Source organism: Passer montanus, unplaced genomic scaffold (assembly GCF_014805655.1).
Source record: "Passer montanus isolate IOZ18808 unplaced genomic scaffold, ASM1480565v1 scaffold75, whole genome shotgun sequence".
Lineage (NCBI taxonomy): Eukaryota > Metazoa > Chordata > Aves > Passeriformes > Passeridae > Passer > Passer montanus.
This window is the reverse complement of record NW_024372702.1, coordinates 120,016-147,078: the sequence shown is the minus strand read 5'-3', so window position 1 is coordinate 147,078 and position 27,063 is coordinate 120,016. Positions and strand designations below refer to the sequence as shown.

Below are 27,063 nucleotides of genomic sequence, written 5' to 3'. Positions count from 1 at the left end.
TGGAAACTCCTGAGCTCTTTGCAACTGCTCAGCAAGATTAGTTCTGCTCCTTTAGAACGGAGTGAGAAAAAAAAGAGGAAAGATTCCTGTCTGATTCAGAACCAACCAAAATTTCAGATAATTACATTTCCAGCAAACCTCAGCCCGAGTTTTGGCAGGCTCTGCAGTAAATGCAAGGCAAAGAATGAAGCTCATATTCTTTTACTGACTTTATTTTGTAATTCCAGTGTAGAAGCTTCACCCGTGCAACCTACAGAACAAACAACAGGGGAGATAGTTGAAAAACAATAGGATGGGATTTCTGTCACTGCAAGCAGGTACTAACAGGATGAAAGAGAGGAGACACTTAAACATATATACAGAAATATTTTTGACTTGATGAGAATCGTGTAGTTTGATTTGTGAAAGAACAACTTTGGTGGATAAGATCCTGTTACATTATGATGTTTGTGGCTGTATGTTTGCCTTTTGCTCATGCTAGGCATAATATTGTTTTCCAGCACCTATATTACTGCCTTCTATGTGAATAGCAAACCTCACAATTAGAAAGCATCATGGCAATTTTTTTTTCTCTCTGGCTTCAAGTAATTTTTTTTCTTAAGATATTTCCTTCAGTTTTGCCAAAATGCATCCTAAGTATTTTCCAATGTATGGGGAGAAAAGCCAGAAAATTAAAGTTTGATTTGGGTTTTTAAGAACAAAAGGAAGAACTGGGAAAAATATCTATGGCTGTAATGCCAGTTTTCTGAACAGCCTTTTAGTTTAAATGTTAAAGAGAGATTCTTCAGAATCTTCCTCAAAATCTTTCTTTCTGTTAGGTCTTTCAGCAAAAGTGCTGTCTTTTGAGGTAGAGCCAAGGGAAATAAATTTATTACTGCAGAAAACTGTCATAAAATAGTCACTTTTGGAGTATGGAATATCACTTTGGGCACTATAAGATTGACTTTTTTTCAGTCTGGTTTTCTTGAAATCAGGTGCAATCCCATTAAAGTTAATGGATGAAAAATAGGTATAAGAGAGAAGAAAATTAGTGTCCCTTAATGTTAAGTGCAAGTAGAAGCTCTGAGGTGGTGCAACAGAAGGTACCCAGAGAGATATGAGGGTTTTAAAGAAATCCAAGGGACATAGTTCAGATGAAGAGAGACTGTGGGATCATCTCAGGAATGTGTTAAGGCTAAATTAAACAAATTTAGCAATGAGTATTTCATGACAGAATCAGAAATGTTTTTCATCCCTTACCATCCCAATGCAGCTCTATCTTTTTGTCTGTTACCAAGTTTAATTTTAAAGACGTGGGAATCACTATTGGAATTATGGAAAGCACCTTAATGAGATAAACCACAGGGAACCTTTTGTTTCCTCTGTTAAATTAAATTCCATCTATTTAGCAGGATGATCAGCATTGGTCAAGCTGTTTTTCTGGGGTCATATTTAACCCTAATTGCTCTGTCACTTACAATTTGCAATATTAATAAAATAATCCAAGGTACAGATTACTTACAGCTAGCAGTCTCTTTTATCTTCTACTATAGCAGTGAAGAAATTAACATTTTGTTTGCAATTTGAAGGGCTAATATAGTGATTTAAAGGTTTCAACAGCATGGAGTGAAACGTGGGCATTTATCTTTCTGACAGCTGCTAATATATTTCAGTCAGTCCTGTTTCAGGGCAAGAAATATTTTATATAAATATGTCTGATTTCACTTCTGAGACTATTAATAAAAATGTATATGAAATTGTAAAACAAATGCTAACCTTCTATCTTCTGACCCAAAACACAATAAAGACAAATCCTAGTGATAGCAAAAAATACCTTCTTAAAGATAAACATGCTTTGCTATCATGATACAGTAGGTAGGGAAAATGAACTCCTGTTTTAAATACTTGGGTTTCTTTCTGACCTTAAAGTGAATTTGCAGTATACTTACATCACCTCCCAGTGACCCCTTAGACTTGCTGACCTGACTGAGAGCAAACTCAGGCTTTTCTCTTTGACCTTTGTATATTCTAATGCTGTCAGAGGCATTAGGAACCCACAAAATCAGATAATGTTGTTCTCCCAGCATACAAATACACTGAGACAAACCAGCAACTTCATCAAAAGATGCAGGGAAAAGTAAGAAGCTGACTAGTGCACAACCTGCCTGCTAAAAACCATCCACTCTAGTGTCAGAATGTCCATGACTCTATGCAGTGTGACACCTACTTGTTCAACTCAAACTAAGAAAGGTCTTTTCCAAAGTCTCCCTGTTGGGTTTGCCTGCTGAGGATGCAGCTGTAGAGGTACCCCATAGCAAATGCCCTTGCTCTCTGCTTGTCCTGCTCCTAGAACGGGCTGTTCTGACTCAAGAGTCCTCCCAGGGCTTGCTGGCCCCAAAGCAAGAGACCTTGACCTCATCCTGCCCAGAAATTTCCTGTTACCTTTATTTCAAACAAAGCCAGGCAAACTGGAGTTCCTACGCAAATAAGAAGAGCTTCGCTGAATGGGGAATTCAGGGCTCAGATCTGATTTCCATTTTTATTCTGTTTCTTCCTCCTGTCTGCCAAGCAGGAGAGGTTTGTTCTGCATCCTAATGAAGAGTCTAATCCAACTGACAAAACTGTATAAACTAACTCCTTGCTGTAGCCTTTGATGTTGCTAGGGCTGGCCTTACTGTGTGCCAACAGGCCTCTGAATATAGCTTTCAGGCCTTTCCTCACAGCTGATATAATCCACTTCCATCCTTTTTGGCCCCATACATCTGTGACTCGGGCTGGTTCTTAGGGATGTGCTCATCCTATCAGAGCCTCCTTATATCTAAAACAGGGAGGAAGCATTAACATCCCACCAACCACACCTCACCCCCTGTTCTGCTGTGGGAAGAAGGAGCCCAGCTGTCAGTGCTTGGCATAAGCTAGACAGAGTTTGAAACCCAGCAGAGCATAGGATGAGGCACTGGGGATAGGTTCTGGGCATTGAACCTAGTTTTCTTACCAAACTGTGGATATGTAATGCGGCGTTTTCTAATAGAATGCTTGGACGGTTATTTTTTAAAAATTTTGTCAAAAAGTTTCTCAGTAATAGATTTCAAGTAGTGCCATAATCACTGTGTAAGTGTATAATTACATTATATCAGTGTATAATCACTTCACCATTTACAGCTCACATGTATTACACCTTACCTACACTGCATGATTACAATGGAGAACTTTAGGTATAATTAAATAAAAACCCCTGAGTCCTTTCTTGCAACATTGTACTGGAAATTAGTCCTATTTCAGCTAGGGAAAATGTTCCAAATAGAAATATGACTCTTAACTTCCCTGCTCCTAGGACTGCCATTGGTCTTTTTTGGTTGGTTGGTTGGTTTTTTTTTTGTTTGTTTGTTTGTTGGGTTTTGGTGATTTGTTGTTGTTGTTGTTGTTGTTGTTGTTGTTGTTGTTGTTGTTGTTGAGCTTTACTTGAATTTTCCAATGGAAAATGGCTTGTTACAGATTTTTTTAAAGGTTTTTTTTTTTTTTTGTTTCTTTGTTTGTTGGGTTTTGGTGATTTTTTTTGTTGTTGTTGTTGTTGAGCTTTACTTAAAATTTCCTGTGAAAAATGGCTTGTTACAGATTTTTTTAAAGGGACAGAATTCTTCCTCGCTTGTGTCAAAGTCATATTTCTTGTGTGGCTATGTCAAAGAGATAAGATTAATGCCACTCCTTCTCCACTACATTTCCATTGTCCTTCCTATTGGCATATGTGTATGAGATGGGAAATAAATCCCTGCTCCTGCTGTTGAAGGACGTACATACCTGGAGCTGCTAAGGAGTAGAGGCTAGTGGCCTTTTTTCACTGTTACAATCCAAGGGCTGCCTTTCACTAAGTGTGGCAGTTCTTGGGTTTTGAAGATCCATTAGGGGCTACAGGCTGAAGCTTAACACAGCACCACCCTTGAGCCTGTCATGCAGCAGCTCTGTAGTGTGACCACAGAATGGTCTCAGAGGTGGCTCTTTTCCAGAACTTTCCTGGAACTGCCTCTGAGAGGCAACATAATATAGAGAGGTTTTTAATAAGTCAATTCAGAGTTCAGTTCTGGTGGCATAATGCCCTCTCTTGTTTCACTGAGCTGATCAGAAGAACTTTGTATGCTGTGTAGATATTTGCTAGGATGTTAGCAAACATACATCCTGCCTCACAACATACTCAGTGCCCCGCAGTACACTCCTTTCCAGGAAAATCATGTGCTTACAAGGCAATCTGTATTGGTTAGTGCCTAGTGCAGGAATTTGAAGGGCTTGTGTTGAGATGGAGGTAGAGATTTCTGCTCCCAGTTTTCACTTCAGTATATTTTCTGGAGATTTCTCCCTTGGTTAGAAGGATGTTGGAAATGCTTACAGAGAAACTGCCAAATCACCAAACACTATGTGTGGTGCTTTAAGATAACCTAACATCAATCCTGGGTTGTCTTAATTCACTGAGCAATAAACTAAAGCTGTGTAGCTTGTGTTACACAAACAGCCAAGATGCATTATAGGAGGACAGAAACACCTAAGAGAAAAATGATGTTAATGGATGAGGATGGATATTGCTACAAACATCTGATGCAGCCACTGAACAACAGCTGCTGTAAATCAACCTGCAAAAACCTGGTCCCTAGGACTGGCCTTTCCCTCAGTTCCATCAGTAAGAATGTTGGATTGAGTAAGTCACGCACTCTCTGGAAGGAAGGTGCTCATACCACTTACCAGTGTTTGATCTCATAATACTTTTATAGTGTCTTGAAACTCCAGTGAGTAAATGTCACTGACAGCAAGGCTGAAAGAGACAGAACATCTGCTTTACTAACAGCTCCTCTTGTCACTTTGTTATTTCTACAGTGTCAATTAACTAGACAATTCTTGTAGTTTTTCAGAAAGTGAAACGTTATCTGGTAAAACCCCACGGTATTCTGCCCAGAGCATAGCCCCAGGCATAGCCAACATCTAAATAAACAAGAAATTGTCTCTTTGTAAATGTAATCTGCCCAAGGATAGGCCTGCCATAGGAAAAGAAGTGTATTTCTAAACTACATTACATATATTCATAGCAATCTCTACTTGCCCACCCCAAAACAATATTGAACTTTTTCCTCAGTCTGCTAAGACATCTTAGAGATAAAACCATCCATAGGATTCTTCATGGTATGACTTGCCATGTGGAAGGATGAATCAGTGTCAGGAAGACAGGTTGGACCAAGTTACATCTCAGGTTTTTTGCCACACTGGATGGGACCAAGATACTTTTGCCTGTCATTTTACCACTGAATCACTTAGGAGGCTGAGTCTTTCTGAAAAGCCTCCTCTCATGCATGGCATAAACCAGCACTTCAGCACAGAATGACTGCCTGCAGCCCAAAAACCAGTCTGCATCACTGGCACATTTCAAGCTCACCCCCACCTTTTGCAAAGGTCACAGAGCAGGGGGGCTGGAACACAGTTGTTAAGTTGCTGATGGAGATACTTTCTCTCTCCAAGCTGAGTGTGAGGAGATGTAACTTTTGGGATTTTTGGAGTTAGAAGAACTGAGAGAAGGGCCCAGACTAGATTAGAGATTTGGGATCTCTGCCTGCATCAACCATTCATCACTGTTGGCCAGCTAGCCTCCCTCACCTACTTCACCACCCTCCTAATCCTCTTCCCTCTTACTGGAGCCCTAGAAAAACAAAATACTCAACTTCTAGAAATATTCTAATAGTTTAGAAAAAAATATTGCTTTTCTGAACCAATTAGTGAAGACTACACCTCTTAGAATTCCACAAATTACCTCAGAAAAAAAAGGACTTAAACCTCTATCTCAAATTCCTAAAGCTGGTATTTTACTCTTCTCTCATTTCTACCCTTAAACTGCTTGAATGACCCTGTCAGATAACTCTCGCACAAGTTCCAAAACAACAAATAAAGTCAGTAACGGCTCCTACCAAAACTATCCTCACCCTGCAAGAATAAAACATAGCTACACCACTAAAAGTCTGATTGAGCAGAAAACATATCCCACTATCAATAGCAGACACCCCAAACCATTAGCATTCAGTAAACTCCCCCAAAAATTACCTCCAAGAACTAAAACAAGTCCCACACCATCACAACCAATCCCCCCAAGTCTCTGAAAAGGATCTGCCACTAAAGACAAAGAATAAACATAATCCACTGACATTCAAGCCAAATAAACCATAAGCAGCACCAAACACACATAGGAGACCCCCAAACTCAACAAGCACCCACACCCTACATTAGATGCCAACACCAAACCTACCTTTCCAGAATACAGTGATGGGTTGTATGCAACTGCTAATCCTCCCAAAACAAAGCACAGCCCTAAGAAAAGTACAAAATAGGTCATAATTGTTCCTGCTTGGCCTGTCTCCAGTGTCTATGGACTGAAAACACGTCGTCGTAAGCTTCAATTGCACAAACCCTCCCAAAATACAACTTTGCTTTTTTTTCTTCCCCCTCCTACCCTTCTGCTCAGTCCTCTCTGAAGATTGCTGATACACTGTTTGTACTTCTGGGGTGCAAGCATACAGACTGCAGCTCTTGCAGTGCTTTGGGGTAACCTTAAAACTACAGAGAAAGTTTGCTGAAATAATCAGCATTCTTCAATGCTTACAGTTTTGTTCTTTCCCTTCCCCCTCCCTCCAAGTTCATTAAAAGGCTTTTTCTTCCTTGAGGATTATACACTCAAACATCTCTGAGGCAACTACCTTACACACTTCTCTTCATGGGAATCATTGCATTGTCTTCCGTGCTGTTTGCTGGTGATGCAAAACACTGCCAAGGCAGAATGGCCCCAGGAGGCAGGAATGATGACAAAATTGATCAGGCAGAATCCCTCTTGTTCTTTCTTATGACTCCCACTCTCCACTTTGGTTTCTTCAAGAGCTCAGAAACTGCATTTCACAGCCAATCAAATTGCCCTGCTACTTCCTTAGTACTCTTCTGCTTTTCAGTTCCCTTCATTTCTTTTCCCTGTACTCTCATCTCAACACTTGGTAATTTCCGTCTCTTTTTCTAAAATGGGCAATGCCAGATCTTCCTTCCTGTATGAAATTCAGCTCAGATACCTACAAAAGGCTGAATGAAATATTCTGTCAGCTATGCCAAAGTGAATCTATATCGTTATGTGTTGTTCTCCTGTTTCAGTTCATGTGCCTTCAGAAACATTTTTTCATAGCAATATGCATTTGTTTAGAGTGCCTTTTTCACCCACTGGGCTTGTCCCTGTTTATTTGGAAAGATGACATCTCCACAATGAAACACCTCAGGATTATTTACTCTCTCATTTTTAATTTGATATAATAATGAGCATACCTGCTTCTTTCTTGTCCTATAATCTTCCCCCTGAGCAGACAGTGCTCTCCCCTGCAGGATGATATTGTGATTTTTTCCAAGGGACACATTAGAGAACTTATGATAAATATAAGTTCTTGATCCTGATAGAGAAAATGAACATGGAGGATTGTTAGGATTTAATTCACTCCAGTATCCCATGCACAAACAGGTCCAGTTGTATAATTAAATAGGCCATCCAAGTACCGGAAAGGTTGTATCCAGAGACAGCCTTCTAAGGGCTAAGAACAATGCTGATAAAGATCAAGTGGCTAATTGTAAGCAACAGCCTCCAAATTGCCTCCGGATGAATAAATCACAGTGAGTGATCCAAGCATATTTTCTCATGGATACGGTCTCATTCACAGAGGCAGGGAGTTAGAAAACATCAGGGGCAACTTCCAATTGGCTGGAAGGGAATGAAAAGATTTGGATTTCAGTAGGGATTACGTCATAATTTTGTGTAATTATTCCTAGCTGGTGGAACTACTGCAAAAGCAAAGAGGCCCAGAGAGCAGGACTGGAAACCTACTCTCTGGTTCTTGGAGGTGGTTGATCAGCTGCTCTTGTTATGATTTCCTTTGACATTTCCAAGATTAATGTGAGGACTGGCAAAATGCAACAAAGAGAGGTGATTTCAACTTCCAGGACTCTTTCATGGGGAATAAATTGAGGCCAAAGACCTTTGTAATGAATAGCCTGTCCCAGCACTTCTGCATGAGCTGTGGCTGGAGCTGGGCATGGAGCTGGGAGGATGTGTCCTGGGACATCACAAGAGGTATGAAGGAGGTTAGAGTGTTTCCTCTCTTTTGAAACACAGCTGATTGAGAGCAGAGTTTGTCAAAAATCCTCCCTTGCCAAAAACCTAAATGGAGGCTACTGTAATGCACGGTCACAGTTTTGGGGAATAATTGCTACTCCTTCAGGACTTGTATTTGATACTGAAGGCCAAGTTCCTGAGGGATACTGGCTCTTTTGGCTATTGCAATCACCATGACACGAGCACTTCTGTGGAGCTTAGACTTGGCTAAGTGCTTGTGGTAACACAGAAGCTTGAGGTACCTCTGAGGACCCTGCCTAGAGCCTCAGGCACTTATTGCTGAGTCTGTGGTGACAGGCATGACCAAGTAGAGCAGAGCTCCTTTGATATGTGGCTGTAGCTGTTCAGGAAACACTGCCATGCCTGTGAGCACCTTCTTATCGCGTTAGTTTCCATGCCCTTTCCTGCACAGGATCTGCTGTGGTGTTTCCAATCATTTGCTCTCTGCTATGAGAGTCTTGTTTAAAAAAAATTAGTTTTCAATCCAAACCTTAGCGCTCTTGGCTTTCCTTGCTCACCCCTGTCTAATTTCTGGTTCTTAAAGTTGCAGCCACATTCTTTTTTTCCATCTAAAGTGCACAGCCTGTCAGCTCCAAAAAGTAAAAGTTTTGAGTGGAATGAAAGAAGACAAGCGAGCATTCTAGTCATCACCAGCCCCCTCAGACACAGCCCGTGCAAATACACACCACCCCCAGAATGCATTTTCTTCAGAGTCTTGACCAAGACCACCTGTCCTCCAAAGCTGTTCAGCTCCCAGCAGTCTGTTCCTGCTGTGAGGAAGAATGAAGATCACATTGCAAAGCTAATGCCATCGAGCCTCTCTGGCTCCCATTCACATCCAGCTCTTGCCAGAATCTGGAGCAGAACAGCTGGGCTCCTTGATGTGGATTCTTAGTCATCAGTGCTCTCCAGTGTAGGAGAAGTGGGATGTTCAGGGAGGTGGTGAAAGAATGTTAGTTTCTTTATGCTGGATCCTGCAGTGTTTGCTCCATTTATTCAGGAGATGTTGAGCTGAGAGGTGTTCTTGAGAACAGCATCAGAAGATGCCAGGCTCTTTCCTGAGTGTAAGTAAAATCACTGTGAGTTGAGCTCCTTGTAGAAACAAAGCCTGTGCTGAAACAATTGTTGGCTCAGTATGTCAGCAGTGCCACAGAGAAGACATTCCCACCACAGTTTACACAGTTTGCTCTATGAGGCACTACAGCACCCCACAAACCCTATCGGCAGACTTATGATGTGCCCATGATCCCAGCATGCAGAGAAGCTTGAACATAGACAGGAGCCAGACAAGAACACTGGGACTCCTAAAGAATCAGTCTGGAGTCAGGGTTCCTGCCTCATACTGTGTGACCTAATACAAGAAGGTCTCTAATGAGCAGAGGGCACAGCCACGCTGCTCAGGATGGCAGGATGGCCTGACACCTCCCAATGCAGATTATTTTATCAAATCCATTGCCAAACTCATATGCTGGTTTGAAAGCCCTGTGCACTTCTTATGAGAAGCAGTAGAAAAGCAGGTCTGAGCACTCGGAGCCATGGCCTCCAGGAATCCCTCACCTCATTCCCTCTTGGAGGATACAGCCATTCTAAAAATATTTTGACAGCCAATATCCTTATGCTTTTGGCTAAAGTTAGTCTCTGTGGGCTTCTGTGTTAAGCATTAACCATCTCTGGCTGCTATGCCGAGCTGCAAAAGGAGAACCATCTGAGTCCTCCCCCATGGCAGTTCTTCTCTGCCGGCAAACCTCGTGAGAACCTGGGGTGTCCTCACCTTGTGGATGCATGCTGGGGAGAGAAGGGATAAGCATAGGAATAAATGGTATCAGAGATTTGGACCAACATCAGAGACATGGAGCGACAGAGCTCATGGGCCAACATTAGGAAATGGGCTCTGTTTTGAGTGAAGACTACAGATTGTGTAAGTCTGAATTCAGAAGAGCTCTTTACACATGGGGCTTTGCAAAGGGAATACAATACAATACCCAGCACTAGCTGCTGAGCTGCTCATGGCTGGGTCCCTCCTGAACTCACATGCTTTATGTTCAGACACTCTGAACTATCTGCTCCCATATGGCTCCACCACCTTTGGACAAAGCCCTGCTGCTGAGAATAGTATGTTGATTACTAAATGGTATAATAATTACTGCTGATTCCTGCACAAAGTCAGGTCAGTTTAAATGTAAATGTAGTAAGAATGTCAGGAGATGACAGGACTGCTCCTGTCTCTGCCAATCACTCACTGCTTGCCTTCAGGTTAATTACTTGATTACTCCATGCTGTAGCTTCCCCAGTACTAAAATTCCAATATGCTAATGTTATAAAAATTTTTGGAAAAACAGATATTACTATTATGTAATGATACTCAGGTAATCAGGCTTGCCCTCTAATCAAAACTTAAACCAAGGAAAAGAATTTGATCAAATCAGACTTACAGTCAAAATGGCAAACATGATGGGATTTACCACTATTGACTTTAGCAGGCTTGGCTGTAGGCAGCCTTTGCAAATACCAGCGAGCTGTATGAAGTGCATGTAGGTGGAGCTGGCTGGGAGTTTTCTGTTAGAATGGTTTCATAACAGTAAATTTCAAAGAAATTTGTATTATCTGCTGGATTTTTCCTTTAATTTTTGTTTTCTTAATCACAGAGAGGAAAAAATAAGTCACTTCCACATACTCTGCATGTTGTGCTCCCTCCAGCAACAGGATCTTGGAGCCATGTTTCTCAGGCTTCTAGTTCCTCTAGCTCCAGAGCACTTGTTGGCCACTGCTGTGAAACCATGAAAATCCAAAGCTCAGATCCAAATCCTGATGCTCAGGATCCCTGTGCAGGCGTTTTTCTGGCTCAGGGGCTGCTGTGACTTTTAGCAGCATGCAGGGTAATGACAGAACTCACTGGGGAACAAAATGTAATTTAGGCTTCCTCCAGACAAAATCTCCTCTTTTTGAGGATAGTTATTTAAATTTCTTCAGTTTCAGTCTATCAGGCTTTTTCTGACAGTCATTAGACTGGTTTGGGTAGCATGGTGGCCCTAGGGGTTCCAACGTAAGTCCATAATACTTTTTCTGCAGAAAGATGCTAGGATTCCTAACAGAACAGAAGCTGCACTTATTCCCCTGCTGGTTACCAAGTGCAGTTTCTGTGACCATTTTCAGTGTTTGGCCTCCTGAGCACACCAGCACAGCTTATGCAAAAGCAACATTACAAGCACCTAGAAGAGCTCTGTGGCCCTCAACAAGGATGTGGACCTGTAAGAAGTCCAGAAGAGGGCCAGGAAGATGATCAGAGGGTTGGAGCACCTCTCCTATGAGAACAGATTGAGAGAGCTGGGGTTGTTCAGCCTGGAGAAGAGAAAACCCTGGGAAGATCTTACAGCAACTTTCCAGTACCTAAAGGGGGCTACAAGAGATCTGGAGAGAAACTTTTCATAAGGGCAGATAGTGATAGGACAAGGGAGAATGGCTTTAAGCAGAAGGAAGGTAGATTTAGGTTAGCTATCAAGAAGGAATTTTTTACTGTGAGGGTGGTGAGGCACTGGCACAGACTGACCAGAGAAACTGTGGATGTCCCATCCTTGGAACTGTTCAAGGCAAGGCTGGATGGGGCTTTGAGCAACCTGGTCTAATGGCAGGTGCCCTGTCCATGGCAGGGAGCTTGGAACTAGATGATCTTTAAGATCACTTCCAACCCAAACCACACAATGATTCTATAAAAAATGTTCAGAGCTATACTACACAGGCAAAATGTGCTATATACGTTAGCACAAGAAGGAATTTTTTACTGTGAGGGTGGTGAGGCACTGGCACAGACTGACCAGAGAAACTGTGGATGTCCCATCCTTGGAACTGTTCAAGGCAAGGCTGGATGGGGCTTTGAGCAACCTGGTCTAATGGCAAGTGCCCTGTCCATGGCAGGGAGCTTGGAACTAGATGATCTTTAAGATCACTTCCAACCCAAACCACACAATGATTCTATAAAAAAATGTTCAGAGCAATACTACACAGGCAAAATGTGCTATATACATTAGCCTGGGTCAGCCTGAAAGCCAAACTGTGACTTGGGAATATGCACATAGCAATATTCAGAAATTTTGTAAGCAAATTAAGAGCAAAATTCCATGCAAGCTCTTCCACCTAATTTCAGGGAAAGACAAAAATGGAAATATAAACCTTTTATTAGTACCAGCAATGAGAAATGAGATTTATTTCAAGCATGCAATATATTATTGAAAGGTTGTGCAGAATATAGAGATAATAAATTATATGTATGAAGGGGTATATATTATTTAACAAAGTGGGCCACAGGAAGGCAGCAGAAAAAATTAGTGTTCATTTAATGAAGAGATGTTGGGACAAAATCAAATGATAATTCAATCAGGCAGGATTTGAAGGACATTGGAGAGAGAAAAGTGTAGCTCAAGAGATCATCTAATTTATCTCACTGGTGATAAAATGAGCCCAAAAACTATTTCTAAATGGCAGACAATTCTGATCTAAGTAATGTCTCTTACATATAATTTAAAAGGGGAAGGAATTTGTACTGTTATTATTAATAATAGAATATTTTACTTAAAAATTCAGGAACTTACTTTTCCTCTAGTCAAGTTTTTCTCAGATTCAGGAAAGTTATCTGTGAAATGTGAAGCCATTTTAATGTTTCATATGGGACAGAAATTGTTTTGTTTTTCCCAAGAGACCAAAGTAAGAGGCAAGAAGTATAAGTTTTATCAGGAATGTGTGAGTTTGTGATATAAACACTTGAGGCAGCTCTGTTTTTTATTATCTAACAACTGAGCATTTCTGCCAGAGGAGCCTGTAACCACCCTCTCATACACCTTCCTACTTTCCTCTCTTATGAACTGCTCAGAGCTGTATCAAGCCAAAATTCACCTCAAAAACTAAAGTGGCAAAGGTTACCTACATGGCTATATAGATTAATTGTGGAACTTCCCAGGAAAACACTGTGTAGCAAAATAAGGAAAAAATGAAAACAAACAAAAATCTCTCTGCTCATGATGTGTTTGCTGGTGTTGCTCTGTTCTCTACATTTCTGTTCTATTTTTTTAGGTGGAGTTTCAGTTTTCAAATGACAAGACTCGTAAAATTTCTACTTACATCCTAGTATACCTTTCCAACATTTGTCAAGGAGACTTTTATAATTTTTTTTAGTAAGAATTTTCCTGTTCCTAATTTTATCCTGCCTGAATATACTTCTTTGTCCTCCTTTAAACATTTTAATGTATCCTTTCTCTTTTTACATTTTCAATCATTATAGTTTTTAACTTTTGCATGAGCAGGGTGGTCATTTTTTGCTCTTAATCACTTTCAGCATTCTTTTCCCCTAACATTAGTTTCACCTTTCTCGATATAAATTCACCAGGATCTTTGTAGATCTGATGACATCCCGGCAGGAAGAATGGGATCAGCCTGACCCTCATGGAGTCTCTGGGCTGCTCAGATGTTTTTTGACAGAACTTGAATGAATGTCTTTCATATTTGGCTGTCCATTACCACCTCATAGTAGAATTCTGTAGACACCAGATCGTTTTCTGGGTTTCTGGTGAGTTTGGTCCAAGAGGAAGGTGCAGAGGTCGAGCATTTGACACATGTCCAACTTGCCCCAAAGGCAGGAATCCAGAGTCACAGGGCAGTAGGAATGTTTGATTGTTGGTTTTGGTTTTATTTCACGTGGAGCAGAGCAGTCTAACCAGTGGCCTAGGAACAGTTCAAGCTCATGGAGTGCTCCTGGCCATCTTCCCAAGGAAGTGCTGTCCAAACAGCTCATAGCCCTGTCTGTGCTGTAGCAGTCAGGGTAGACCAGGCACAGGTACAGCTGGGATGGGGGTGGCTGGAGGTGAGTGAGAGCTGTGAGGGGGACCCAGCCCTCTCTGCTGGGCCGTGCACAGAAGGAGGAGTGATATTCAAAAATACTCAGTAGGTGGCAGGATTAGGTCCATCCTGCCTAAGCAAGGGAATTTGAAATCATATCAAATACCTTAGAAAGCTTAGAACCTGAAGAGAAGTGGGTCAGATCATTTGGTTGGATTTTATGACTAATGTGTATCCAGAGGGCACAGCTAGGTATGAATGACATTTACAAAATGTTCTTTTACTTTCTTTTTGACTTCTGAGAAATGTCTGTTGGAGAGTTGGATTTAGTTGTACACCAGGAGAGAATATTGAAAGACTTCAATAAAATATCTCAAACAAAGAAGGCTGTCTGAAAATTCAATGGAATACACTGCCCATTCTGAAAGATGTAAGAACCAGTTAAATTCACTCTTGATGGGAAGCTGTCCACGAAAAACCAATAGAGACTTGGATGAAGCACATGGGGGCTAGGATTCCCTTCATAATAACTCTTCAAAACTCCATTGACTGAAGTGTTCACAAGTAAAGGGAAAAGGTGCAAAAGAGCTCCCTGAAACACATTAGGTGAAAGAGATAAAAGGCAAGTCAAACTGAAGAAGAAAAATCCTATAGAGTTCAAACCAAATCAGTGAAAGCAGGTACTGGAGTAACTGTATGAGACTTTCAGACTAGGTAATATCACTGAAAACACAGAGTTCAGCTGTGGAACTGAGATGCAGGGAACATCTCAAGATTTGAAATCCCATTTAATTTGTAGAGAGAAAGAATGAGCATACAAAATGATCCATAGTAAAAAATTAATGGACTGGCTCTGGCTCCAGTGGCAAATTCATCCCTGTGTTACAAGAGAACAGAAAACCAGTTGCTAGAGGCATGGGTAACAAAATGGACACATCTATTAATAATACTAAGGTTTTGCCATCAGAGAAACCCTACAGTGGCTCTGTGACACAAGTGGCTATGAGCTAATGCTTGTAACATCCCTGTGATGAAAGGGGTGCTCTCATTTGTCACATACAGCATATGAAGAAACCCACCTGTGACCACATTTCTTTAGCTATGATTAGATCTCATGACCTTCAGCCTCTATGTCCTCTGTTCTAGGCCACAGTTCAGTATTAAATGAATCTGTGTATGAAATACTGAATTTACATAATAAATAAAACCAGAGCTGTTCCAGCTGGCTCCCAGGGGCACAAAGAATCTAAAGAAAGTCTGGCAACAAACACATCAAAAGGATGAGAAACTAAATCTTTGGCACTCGGGGAGTGAGCAAGAACAGATACTTGTAGCTAGTAAGCAAGTGTAGCTTGGTGACATTTTTTTCTAGGATGGACCTGGAACGCAAAAGCACCAAAATATTTGTTCTGCAGAGCTGAACTGGACTGTAAGCAAAACAGAAAACCTGTATTTATGATAAAAAGTAGAAGTCTGAGAGGTGCACAGATGGCTGGTCTAGTTTTCTCATTTGACAAACTGATTATGACTTTACACTGAAAGAGAGAAATATAAATGCAAGGAAATTGATTGCTGCTCAGAGAAAGATATGGAGGGAGTGACTGGGAATACAGAGATCATGAGTGGGAAGATGAGTATTCTGAGAATTTAAAACACCTGAAAATTATGTGTTCCCATTATTTATGTTTCATATATCTACATGCTTATATAGACATATATCCACCTATATATGCGTGTGTGTGTCTATATTTCACATGAGAAACATCAAAGGCTAGGAATTATTTTTTAAAAAAAATTTCTCAATATTCTTTTGCTAATGATGACATTAATTAAGAATACTTGTGGCCAAGAGGAAATGTTGACCTCCCCTAATTGGATGTGATTTGATTAGGAGCGTGATAGTCCCCATTATTTATGTTTCATATATCTACATGCTTATATAGACATATATCCACCTATATATGTATGTGTTTGTGTCTATATTTCACATGAGAAACATCAAAGGCTAGGAATTATTTTTTAAAAAAAATTTCTCAATATTCTTTTGCTAATGATGACATTAATGAAGAATACTTGTGGCCAAGAGGAAATGCTGACCTCCCCTAACTGGACATGATTTGATTAGGAGCGTAATAGTGCAGGCCCCACTCTAATGCTTAATTGTTAGACAGTTTTTCTTGCCAAGACCTTTGCTCACTAGTGCACAAATGATTCTTCCAACTCATTGTTTGATGTTTTCTTTATGTGAATAATTGGATGGCCCACAATCCATATAAATGGATACATTTATATGTGCTCTATGTAAGGATTACAGAGCAGAGGACTTAGAAAAGTTTTCCTTTGAAAGTTTTAAGCATAAAAATTTAGCTTCAGGTTAGCAAGCAACTGGCTGAGGCAAAACAGAAAAGTCAAATTCTAAAAGCATAAAGTAGGGATCATCTCTCAGCAGAGTACCACAGGTGGCAGGTAAAAAACACATATTTATATCTATGTCTTGCATTGAATCCTCTCCCATGCAGTTTTTCACAATGAATAGCCCAGGCAAAGCCAAAGAGATTGGTAACAGTGTAGATAATAAATCATATGTTTCCTATATTACCTACAGATATACATATGTAATTTCTACATACAGGAAGCTGGCCTTAAAAGTGACTTGGAGAAGGTTAATAAGGCATGGACATTCTCTGCCTCTCACAACGAAGAAAGTACAGCATCAAATAAAACTACCAGGTGGCAGACTAGGAAAAAAGAAAACTAAAGAAGGCAGTGCACTTTTTGTACTTAGACTGTAGAACTCATTGCCACAAGATATTGTGGGCACCAAGTATGCGGTTGAGTTTAGAAAATACAAAGACGAATAAATGTTAAAATAATATCAGCAGGGTATGTTACACCAAAAATACTATTGTGGTTTAAGGTAGTCCTTGAGCTTCAGACTTTTGAGTGCTGACAGATTATGCCAGGAAAGTATTCCACATGCTTGTTCTGATTTTGTAGTCTTTCCTTCAGATCTACTGTTGGCCACAATTAGACAAGTTTATATGCTGGGTAGACCCATGGTTGGCTTGTTGTTGTCAGAGAAATCTTGCTTTTGGTGCTTAATTTAATATTTGCTACTTGCAGTAGTTATAGAGAACATCATCTGCATTTTCCCAATATCCTATGGAAAGGGTGAAAATCCCAGTTTAGTAAATATCAAGGTTCCTTTTTAATGTAATGTAATTATGTTAATGTTTGATTTACACAAATATGCTTTATAATATCTGAGATGTTATCTGAAAATCTATATAAGACGTAAAGAGGTGTTTGAAAGAATTTCAGTATAAGGCTTTTAAGGATCTAGATTATTTTCTTGACCACACATGGTAGTTCATTCAAAACCCTTTTTAAGATGGAAAGTATCTCAAGTACTAATATTCTGAGCAAATGAGCCCTAATAATTCAAACATTTATGCACATGATCATGTGATACTTCAGAGTAATCCTATTGAACCTAATGATGAGCAAATGAGCCCTAATAATTCAAACATTTATGCACATGATCATGTGACGCTTCAGAGTAATCCTATTGAACCTACTGGATCTAGATAGGTTTTGAAAAGTGGGATGTAAGTGTGAGTAGAGCTGACATCTAAACATCTTTCTAAAGATCAGCATATACTGGTCTTTTAATTTTGACTCCTGTGTCCATTGTAACTGGTTTTTCTATGTTCTAAGTAAAGAATCATCCTAACACAGTCCTGTTTTTTTAATAAAGTGGATTTTTTTGAAATATCTGAACTGTCAGTGGTGATGTGTAGGACTCCAGGTGCTCCCGCTCATGGTATTGTGGAAGGAGATGACTTTAAATACGGGGCCCGGGTTTACTTCAAGTGCAACGCAGGTTACAGCTTAAAAGGCAGCCGTGTTGCCTACTGTCAGCTTGATGGGATTTGGTCAACACATCATCCTGAATGTGGTAAGGTCACTTTAAGTTTTAATTATTATCAAATATTTTGGCCAATGTATTCCCATGAAACTAGACTATCAATTTCTCGCTTGAAATTTGGTAGGTCTGTGACATAACATTCCTTTTGTCTTCCTGTCTTTAAGAAGTAGTAGGAATTCTTATTTTACTCTGCTGGAACCCCAGCCTGCAAGATGTTTTTATATAAAGGTCTGACTGAAACATCACTTGACTGAAAACTAATAACCTCAAAGTCTTTAGGCATGTATGCTTCTTACACATAGAGAGAAAATGTCTAGGAACAAAGCCAAGTGAGGGACATAGTGCAACAATGAATAGTTACTTACATTACTCTGTGTGTCTGGCACCTTCTCTGCAGAAGCCTGGTGCACTCTGTGGAGGTGAATAGGAGCTTACTGTGTGAACACTAGACTCTTATTTCAATTCCCATCCTAGACAAAACTTGATAAAAAAGAAACTTCCATTCATTGTGACTGTGCAGGATGGCATGCCTACCATTCACATTGGTTCACCTGTAAAATCCCTTCTTGACATCCAACATCCATCTCAACATTTAGTTGATTTGCATTGCACAATTTCATTTCTGTATTCCAGAATAATTTGTTTTGATTGATACAGTGTTTTATAAGTGTGTTATGTAAAACAGTGTACATTTTGGGGACAGTGTTGTAGAACAGCTTTATATGAGTTAATATGAAAGAGCAAGCAATAGGTATTCTTCTGTCTAGAGAGAAGTCTCCACTTGCAGTAAATGTAATGTCAAGATCATGCCAAGTCCCTGCTGCACGATGGCCCTGGCTAAAGATCTATAGAAAGAGCTGTCTCTAGACTTGGCAGTCACTGAAGTGCTAGGTCTCTCCTTCCCAGATGTTTTCTCTTTGTTTTTAATAAATCAAAAAGGTCATAACCCTGAGCCTAAGGAAGAAGACAATTACTGTCAAAGTACTGAAATAAGAGAAGGCCTTAAGTGACTTAAGGTGAAGCTTTTGGTACATTTGGAAGCATGCACTGTGGTGATCAGATGATGCCTCCAGGCCAGCCATCAGTGCAGAAAGCAACTTGCAAATAAAGCATTATTCTGTGGGGGATTCTCTGTAGTCTTTAGCTGCTATCAAGTTATCAGTCACTTATGGTTCACAACTGAGAGAGCCTGTGAGGTACACAGAAGGAAAATGGAGCCAAATGAAAAGGAGACAGGGCTCTGCTTTTCCCTTTCTCCCAATGGAGAGGAAGTTCAGAAATCCTTGTTTACTGAATATAACTTGTGGAAAAATATTTACGTATATATATAGCCTTCAGCATTTGCTAAAATTCATTGCTTGTAAAGAAAACACTGAAATATAGACTTGGCTTGAATGCTATACTCACTGTTAAAAGCACATGCTCTTCATTGAAGTGGCGTTGTTATGACTGGCTGTGTGTTCACACGCTTTGCTGAGCTGGGCTTTGTCTGGTGGCACAAAATATGACTTTGTGACAGGACAGGGCCATACCTTTGCACTGTAACTGTGCTGATTTCACAGCAATTTAAATAAATGTCTGAGCACTTTGTTATATGTTGGTGCCTTTGTGAACTGAGGCTCAGCAGGCAGCCAAGTCTGAAGCACTGATATGAAGAGGTAATTTTGGGTCAATTGATATGTCCCAGTCCTCTGGGCCCTCTGTGAGCAGCACCAACACCAGCTGTCTGAACTAGATGTGCACTGGTTATCATGCACTGAGACACCAGGCAGAGAAATTAAACAGAATTGTATGTTAGTGTTGTCCTGACAAGAAAACTGAGATGAAATCCAAAGGGGAAAAAAAGATACTTTGTCAGCTGCTAAATAGAAAGAGCAGAGAAGTTAAAAATAAAGGAAAAATCATCTTCTAGTATCATGTAGTGAATACTGTCCTCCAGATTTAGGCCAAAAATCTGAGTTTATTGAGAAAAAAACCCCAGAAAAACCAAAACCACAACAAGAATTAAAAATAAGTGGAAAATACTGGGAAGGAGGAACTAAAAGAGGTTTTATAGGCAGAATATAGCATGAGTAAGCATTTCATATTAAATTTTTATTGTCAGTAAATACATACATATGTTCTTTTTCAATTCCTGTATTTCCCTGGATTATTAAGATCTCTCTCTCAGTGCTAAGAAAACAAAATGCAACCAAACATAAAAGGAAAATTAAGTAGTCTAGTTTTATTATCCAAGTGCAGTGAAGTATTGAAAATACAGAAAAGGGAAAAGAATGCCAAGGGCATGTTTCCTGAAAATAGTTTATGCTATTGAAGAAGCCTTGTTAATATTAATAGGACATTAACATAATGGAAAGTCAAGGTTCTTTTTCAGGATTGTCAACTACTGCTTAAGGTTTTAACAATTTGAGACATACCAATTTGAGAATCTTATGTTTTCAGTGATACTGAAGTGTGTATTATAAACAGACATCTATATATTACAATTTCTTCTTTAATATTTGACATTTGCAAAGACAGGAATCCCAGATGGATCTTGAAAAGGCATCTTTAATAAAGTCTAGATTGTTTAGTAACATCTGAATGAAATGCCAAGCAATTTGATGGGTGAAAATTATGTAGAGAACCTGATAAAATGGTTACTATCTTTTTCCCCTATCATTAGTTCTAGAAGAAAAAAACTGCTCAGATCCTGGTGGCCCACTCAATGGCTACAGAAGAGTAGTAGAAGACACTGGGCTCTTGAATGGACGCTATGCAAAAATTGGCACAGTCATTGCTTTCTTTTGTAACAACTCCTATGTTCTTAGTGGCAATGAACAAAGGACCTGCCAAGACAATGGAGAATGGTCAGGGAAGCAACCGATCTGCATAAAAGGTTGGTTTTTACAAACTTTTTTACCACTACTCACACAGGCTGCTATGGTTTTACTGGATTGTGTTTAATATCATTTGCACTCGACAAATGATCATATTTGCTAAGAGTAAGCTGTCTGGCTGATACCTGATACTGAGTTTTGTAGTTTGCCAGCTCTGCTGGCTGCTATACTTGAAGAAGATGCCAATGATTCCAGAAGATTCCATCTTTAAACAGGGAAAGGAATGTTCTCTAAGACCCTTATTATCCTCATTCTAGGACTGAACCTGCGTAAGATCAAAATCAAAGAAGATCAAGAGGGAATTGAAATAGAATGAAATAATTGTCTCATGAGACCGTTAACAATCGGTTGCTGTCACAGGGAATAACTGTCCTTTCACAATCCTTTTAAAACAATGGGACCAGTCATGAATGCAAAAGGCAGAGCCTGTACAATATGATATGTACTCATCAAAACACTGCATCACACCTTTAAATCCTATGCTCTTAACCTGGAGCTATTCTGCTAAGTGTGTATGAAACCCTAAGTGAGTGAATGAATGAATGAATGAATGAATGAATGAATGAATGAATTTGGGCTAGGGAACTGCTAAATTCATTTTGTGAACACTATTTCTTGACATATGGATTTTTTGAAAACTGAAATGATGATAATATAAGAAAATATGTCTGTCCCCTGGGCAATTTGCTTTATTCTGTTGTTTTAGATGAAAATAATCTCTCCCTGAAGCATATAGTCATCTGTGGAAAGCATCTTTATTGATGCATATTGTGATACTGACGTAATGGTTAACACATATATCAATCACAAAGAACTAGATATTGTTAAATTACACAGAGAACAACTGCTCAGGCATACAGATAAAATCCATCCTGCAAGATTCCTTTTCTTCCACTCAAGGCAGCAGGAAGGAGACCCTGGCAGAGTTAATTGAACTTGAATATTTTATCCTAATCTTAAAGTAAGTAAACTGAATATGCAAAACTAGAAATTTTAGATCTCCTTTCTGTTATTTTACACATATTTAGGTAACTCTGACGTATTCCTTTGAATCAGAGGCTCCAATTCCATCCATAAGTGCACAAACAGACTTCTAAAAGTCCATAATATCCTGCAGCCTTTCTCTGTATGCCGATTAGCTGTGTGGGGCTACACAGATGGAAATGAAGTATTTTTATATATAATTCCATATTTTTATATATAATTCCATTACTGGAAAAGTTTGCTCTGACACAAAACTATCATCCATAGTGGTGCAAGTGTGGCATTCAGACATGCTGAATGATGGAAAAAATCTTCCTCAGTGCCTGAAAGTGCCAACGCAGACTAGTTCAGTAGCTTCCACTGTTGTAAATGGGATAGATCTTGTAAACTGTGAAGTTTTTTTCCAAGGCTTTAGGTTTTAGGATGGTAAACGCACGTAACTTAACTGCCTCTTTTCTTAATCCAGTCCACTATAGCTAGAGAGAGGAAAGGCTGGAAATGTGTGTGAACCATAGCACTTGAGCTGTGAATGTGAAAAAGTACTGTGCAACATTATATCTTTTCTAGCCTGCAGAGAGCCAAAGATCTCTGACCTGGTGAGACAGAAAGTGCTTCCAATGCAGGTTCAATCAAGGTGAGAATGCAATATGTCAACTACAGTTTAAAGAAAAAAATGTGATTGCTTTTCCCCTCCTCTCCTTTTCACTCCATGTGTTTAGCCTGCCTGAGCAGTGATTCCTACAAATCTACTGATAATTGAGCAATGAGAGCTGCTGGGAGGGGAGCTCTGATTAAGCACAGGTTGCCAGTTGCTGGAGGCAGCCAGGAAGAAATGCACAGATAGAGACAGACAAACTACAGGATGATGCTGGAATTCTGCTTGCAAGCTTGAGAACAGTCTAAGAACAGTTCCTTGGGGCCAATGATGAAAAATATGAACATGTGCCATCTTAGTGCACAGGGGGAGCACAAGGAGAGAAGAGGGTATGGCAATGCAACCTGCTCCCAGTAAGTTTCACCACCAAAGCAATACAGCACAATTTATATAGGCTGGGTATGAGAGAGACGAGGAAGTAGAGTAGGAGGGGAGGAAGGAATGAAAGATTAGATCCTTCCTGGGCTAACCCATCTGATGAGTTCTTGAAATAAACCCCATCAGAATTAGATATGCTGCAATGTTCAGGTTCATTTTTGTCCAAGTAGTAATTTCTCATTTCAGGGTTATTTTTGAAGTACATGACTAATTTAATTTTCAATTCAGTGCAAAAACTGTCCTAAGAACAGTCATATCAGGTCAGAATAAAGGTGCAGCTAAAGCCATATCCTGTCTCTGGCAAGAGCCAGTAGCAGATGCCTAGAGACTCTGCCACTCTCCACGTCTGTGATGGATGATTGTAGAAGCTGGCATAAGGCTTTAGTAGCCATTAGGGGCATAAATTAATTAATTTAATGGCTACTTAATTTTCTTGCTTAAATTTCTCTATTAACTTTTGAATACAGGTCTTTTATGTTTCAGATATGAACACTGTATGAGCTGCAGTGAGAGAACATACATGCCCTCCCACCCATAAGATGCTATGAGATGATGGCATCTCATGTTTGTGGACTGTTTTTAATCCCTTGGAGTAGAATCTCCATTTCATAGGTCAATAGTGAGGTAAAGTCTAGATTATGCAATATTGCAAGTTACCTGAGAGTTTGGAATGGTACCCTGGCAGACTAGGTATGACCACAGCAGCTCTCATCCTTCTTCCAAAGTACAAGAGACTTGCCATTGCTGTTGTTCTTTGTAACTTACTTTCTTATGTATGTATCACCTCACAGATTGGATATGTGGAGTTGTCTGTGTCTCTCTGTGATAAAAAATGAAATAATCCCGAGGAAAAAAAAAAAGTCTTTTCTGGATGTAGGCACTACCAGAAATCTCAAGGGAAACTAATTTCCTGCTGAATTTTTCAGGCATAAAACATGGGTGGGTTTGGTTTTTTTTTGTTTTTTTTTTTTTTTTTTGTTGTTTTTTTTTTTTTTTTTTTTTTGTTTTTTTTTTTGGGGGGTTTTTTGGGGTTTTTTGGGGGGTTTTTTTGTTTTTTTTTTGTTGTTTTTTTTTTTTTTTTTTTTTTGTTTTGTTTTGTTTTCTGGGGAGTTTTTTGGTGCTTTTTTGGGGGGTTTTTTGGGGGTTTTTTGTGGGTTGTTTTTTTGTTTTTGTTGGTTTGTTTGGGGTTTTTTGTGTTTTGTTTTGTTTTCTGGGGAGTTTTTTGGTGTTTTTTGGGGGGTTTTTGTGTTTTTTTTTTGTTGTTTTTGTTGGGTTTTCGGGTTTTTTTTTGTGTAGATAGGCTCTTTTAAGTATTAAAGCAAGGAACATATTCTAAATGATAAAAATTTAAGTATAACTGTAGTCAAGCTTATGGTCCATATCTATGCTGGTGCATATATTTATTTCTTAATTATATGCCCTGTTTCAGTTAATCAGTACAATTTCTAAGTGGAAGCTTAGCAATTATGAAATTATGAAATCTCTGTGGTGAGGCAATTATCTCTGTTAATTGCTAAATCAAGCAACTTTAGCAACATCATTTAATCTGAATCAATTCCTAATACTGTCTATTAAAATATTCACTAGAGAAAAGATGTGTCTATCTCCCCTCTACTGAGAATTAATTATGACAATGCCAAATTCAGGTATAATTTCTTTATTTAAAAAATGGTATCTCAGTCCTATTGTGAAAAGAAAAAACTTCCACATTCAGAGGCAATTGATTTCAATTCAGAAACTGTAAAATGAAAAAAGAGACACAAATAGGATACATATAAACATATGTGTAATTATATATATGTGCAGATATATGTAAATAAAATAGCTGGGATGTAAATGGGAGTATTGCTAAACTATGCTGGAATTATGTTTTTTTCCTTATTCTTTCAGAAGCAAACTTCATGTGATTTTAAATGATACTTAACACAACTGGTGATAAAGTTATGGTAATGATTGCTTTTATAATATTATAATTATTGTGTGCTTTGTGCCTTGAAACAGAGAAACCCCTTTGCATCAACTTTACTCTTCTGCATTCAGCAAGCAAAAGCTTCAAATCTATCCAACCAAGAAGCCAGCACTGCCGTTTGGAGAACTGCCCCCCGGGTACCAGCACTTGCACACTCAGCTCCAGTATGAGTGCGTTTCTCCGTTCTACCGCCGCCTGGGCAGCAGCAGGAGGACTTGCCTGAAGACAGGAAAATGGAGTGGGAGAGCCCCTGTGTGTATTCCAAGTGAGTCTCCAAGGGGAAAAAAAATGTGCATATCTCTTGGGTGAATGAGGGAACAGGATGTGTGTTCATGTTAGATATTTAGGGAGTCACAGCAGTGTAGGCTGCCTATACTTCCAGCTGGGAGAAAGGAGCAATAAAGCATGAAGGATATATGTCTTTTTATCCACCAGTAGAACTTGATGGTAAAGTGATCAGGCTTTCAGCACTGATTAGCCATTAATTTTTCTACTCTTTTATTGAGCAAGAGGTATAGTGAGTCTTTCTCCTGATTTGAAACAGCTTTCTACTACAACTTCATATTTTTCTGTATTATTTACTACAAATGTGTTTTTTCTTTCTTTTGTATACTTTGGCACACAGCTGACAAAAACATCAAAGTTTAAGCAATAGAAGGGAGAGTCTGCAATTTTAAAGAGGCTCCTTCCTTTACTAAACCCTGCTAAGGAAGGGTTCATATTGCGAACTCTAAGTCTAGATAAAATCTAATCTGGAGGTAGTGCACAAAGTAAGTTAGGGTAAGAACGTCACAAGACTTGGTAAACCCCACTACTGACATCAAGCAAACTGTGAAAAGTAGATCTTAACAACAAACAAATTTTAATTGTTCTTGTTTGTGGTTTTACTTTGAGATCATATAATGTATTTTGAAAAGTATCATGTTCACTATGGACATGCACACACTACATACCAGGAAGAAAAGACTCCTAAGTGAGACTAAAAAATGCAACAATGCAATGTAACTCTTTCAACTGAAGTTAAACCTTTCATGATATAGGGGGTTTTACCCAGGTCCATGCATGGAAAACACATTCCTAGAACAAGGCAGAGGTTTTTCTTTTCACCAGGATGACTGTTGATTTAGATGCATTTACTTCAACATTCTTGTCGCAAGGCAAGTCTATTCTTATAGGCATTAATTGACCTGTGCAAAGATTTGTGCCAAGAGAGCCCTCAAAAATACACTGTGACTGCCTAGGATGAATTTTAGTGCACTGATGGCTTTATGGCATTTTATGATAAACAAGAATCAGTGGTGTTCTTTTCATTTCTTTCTGCAGTCATCTCATTATAATGCAACTCAATAAGGTTATTGTGAAAATTCACCTGATCAAGTGCTAAATCCACATTCCTAAATACACTGTGACTGCCTAGGATGAATTTTAGTGCACTGATGGCTTTATGGCATTTTATGATAAACAAGAATCAGTGGTGTTCTTTTCATTTCTTTCTGCAGTCATCTCATTATAATGCAACTCAATAAGGTTATTGTGAAAATTCACCTGCTCAAGTGCTAAATCCACATTCCTTGACCCAGGAATTCAGATAATAATGGAAAACTTGAATACTGTTTTAAAAAGCTATATTGAATATTCTTATAATTTTGCAGGTTAGAGACAGTAACTAATTAGACAACTGTCCTTCATATTCATCACTGCAGTTTAGTTGTTTTGGCACATTCTAAGAAGGAATCAAGAGTAATGCTCAGATTCTTTTGGGGAGAAAGTGTTACCTACTTTTTGCTTCATGTTTCCTCAGTCTGTGGAAAAGCAGAAAACATCACCCTTAAGAAGGCAGTGACCTCTATGAGGTGGCCATGGCAAGCAGCCATCTATCGCACAGCCAACGGGGTGAAGGAGAACAGCCTTCGGAAAGGGGCCTGGATCCTGATCTGCAGCGGGGCCCTGGTGAATGAGCGCACCGTGGTGGTGGCAGCCCACTGTGTCACTGACCTGGGCAAGACCATCGTGCTCAAGACAGCAGAGCTCAAGGTGGTTCTGGGCAAATTCTACAGAGACGATGACAGGGATGAAAAAACAATCCAGAACCTGAGGGTGAGTAAGCCTGACAGGAGTGACAAATGATGAGTACAGGTAGATGCTGATCACATCTGTCTATCTATGGAGAGAAAAAGGTGACCCTTTGGGCAATGCACTCTCTTGCATATTGTTCTTTGAAATGCATTTGTAGAGACTCAAGTGGAATGCCATAAGAAGGGTACATGCTGTAGTTCATTGAATTCCTCGAAGCCA

The 27,063-nt window shown here is 39.5% G+C and overlaps 1 protein-coding gene across 2 annotated transcripts in view; it reads left to right on the top strand.

The window, feature by feature from the left end:
- PAMR1 (peptidase domain containing associated with muscle regeneration 1) overlaps window positions 1-27,063 on the top strand; it is a 57,186-nt gene that overhangs the window by 28,269 nt on the left and 1,854 nt on the right. Inside the window, exons 7-11 of one of the 2 annotated variants that reach the window (XM_039731039.1) lie at window positions 17,763-17,933; window positions 20,569-20,781; window positions 22,334-22,400; window positions 24,801-25,033; window positions 26,570-26,865. In XM_039731039.1, the coding sequence (XP_039586973.1) occupies window positions 17,763-17,933; window positions 20,569-20,781; window positions 22,334-22,400; window positions 24,801-25,033; window positions 26,570-26,865 (980 nt within the window). The remainder of the gene's footprint in view (window positions 1-17,762; window positions 17,934-20,568; window positions 20,782-22,333; window positions 22,401-24,800; window positions 25,034-26,569; window positions 26,866-27,063) is intronic. The other variant, XM_039731040.1, reaches the window with a different exon arrangement.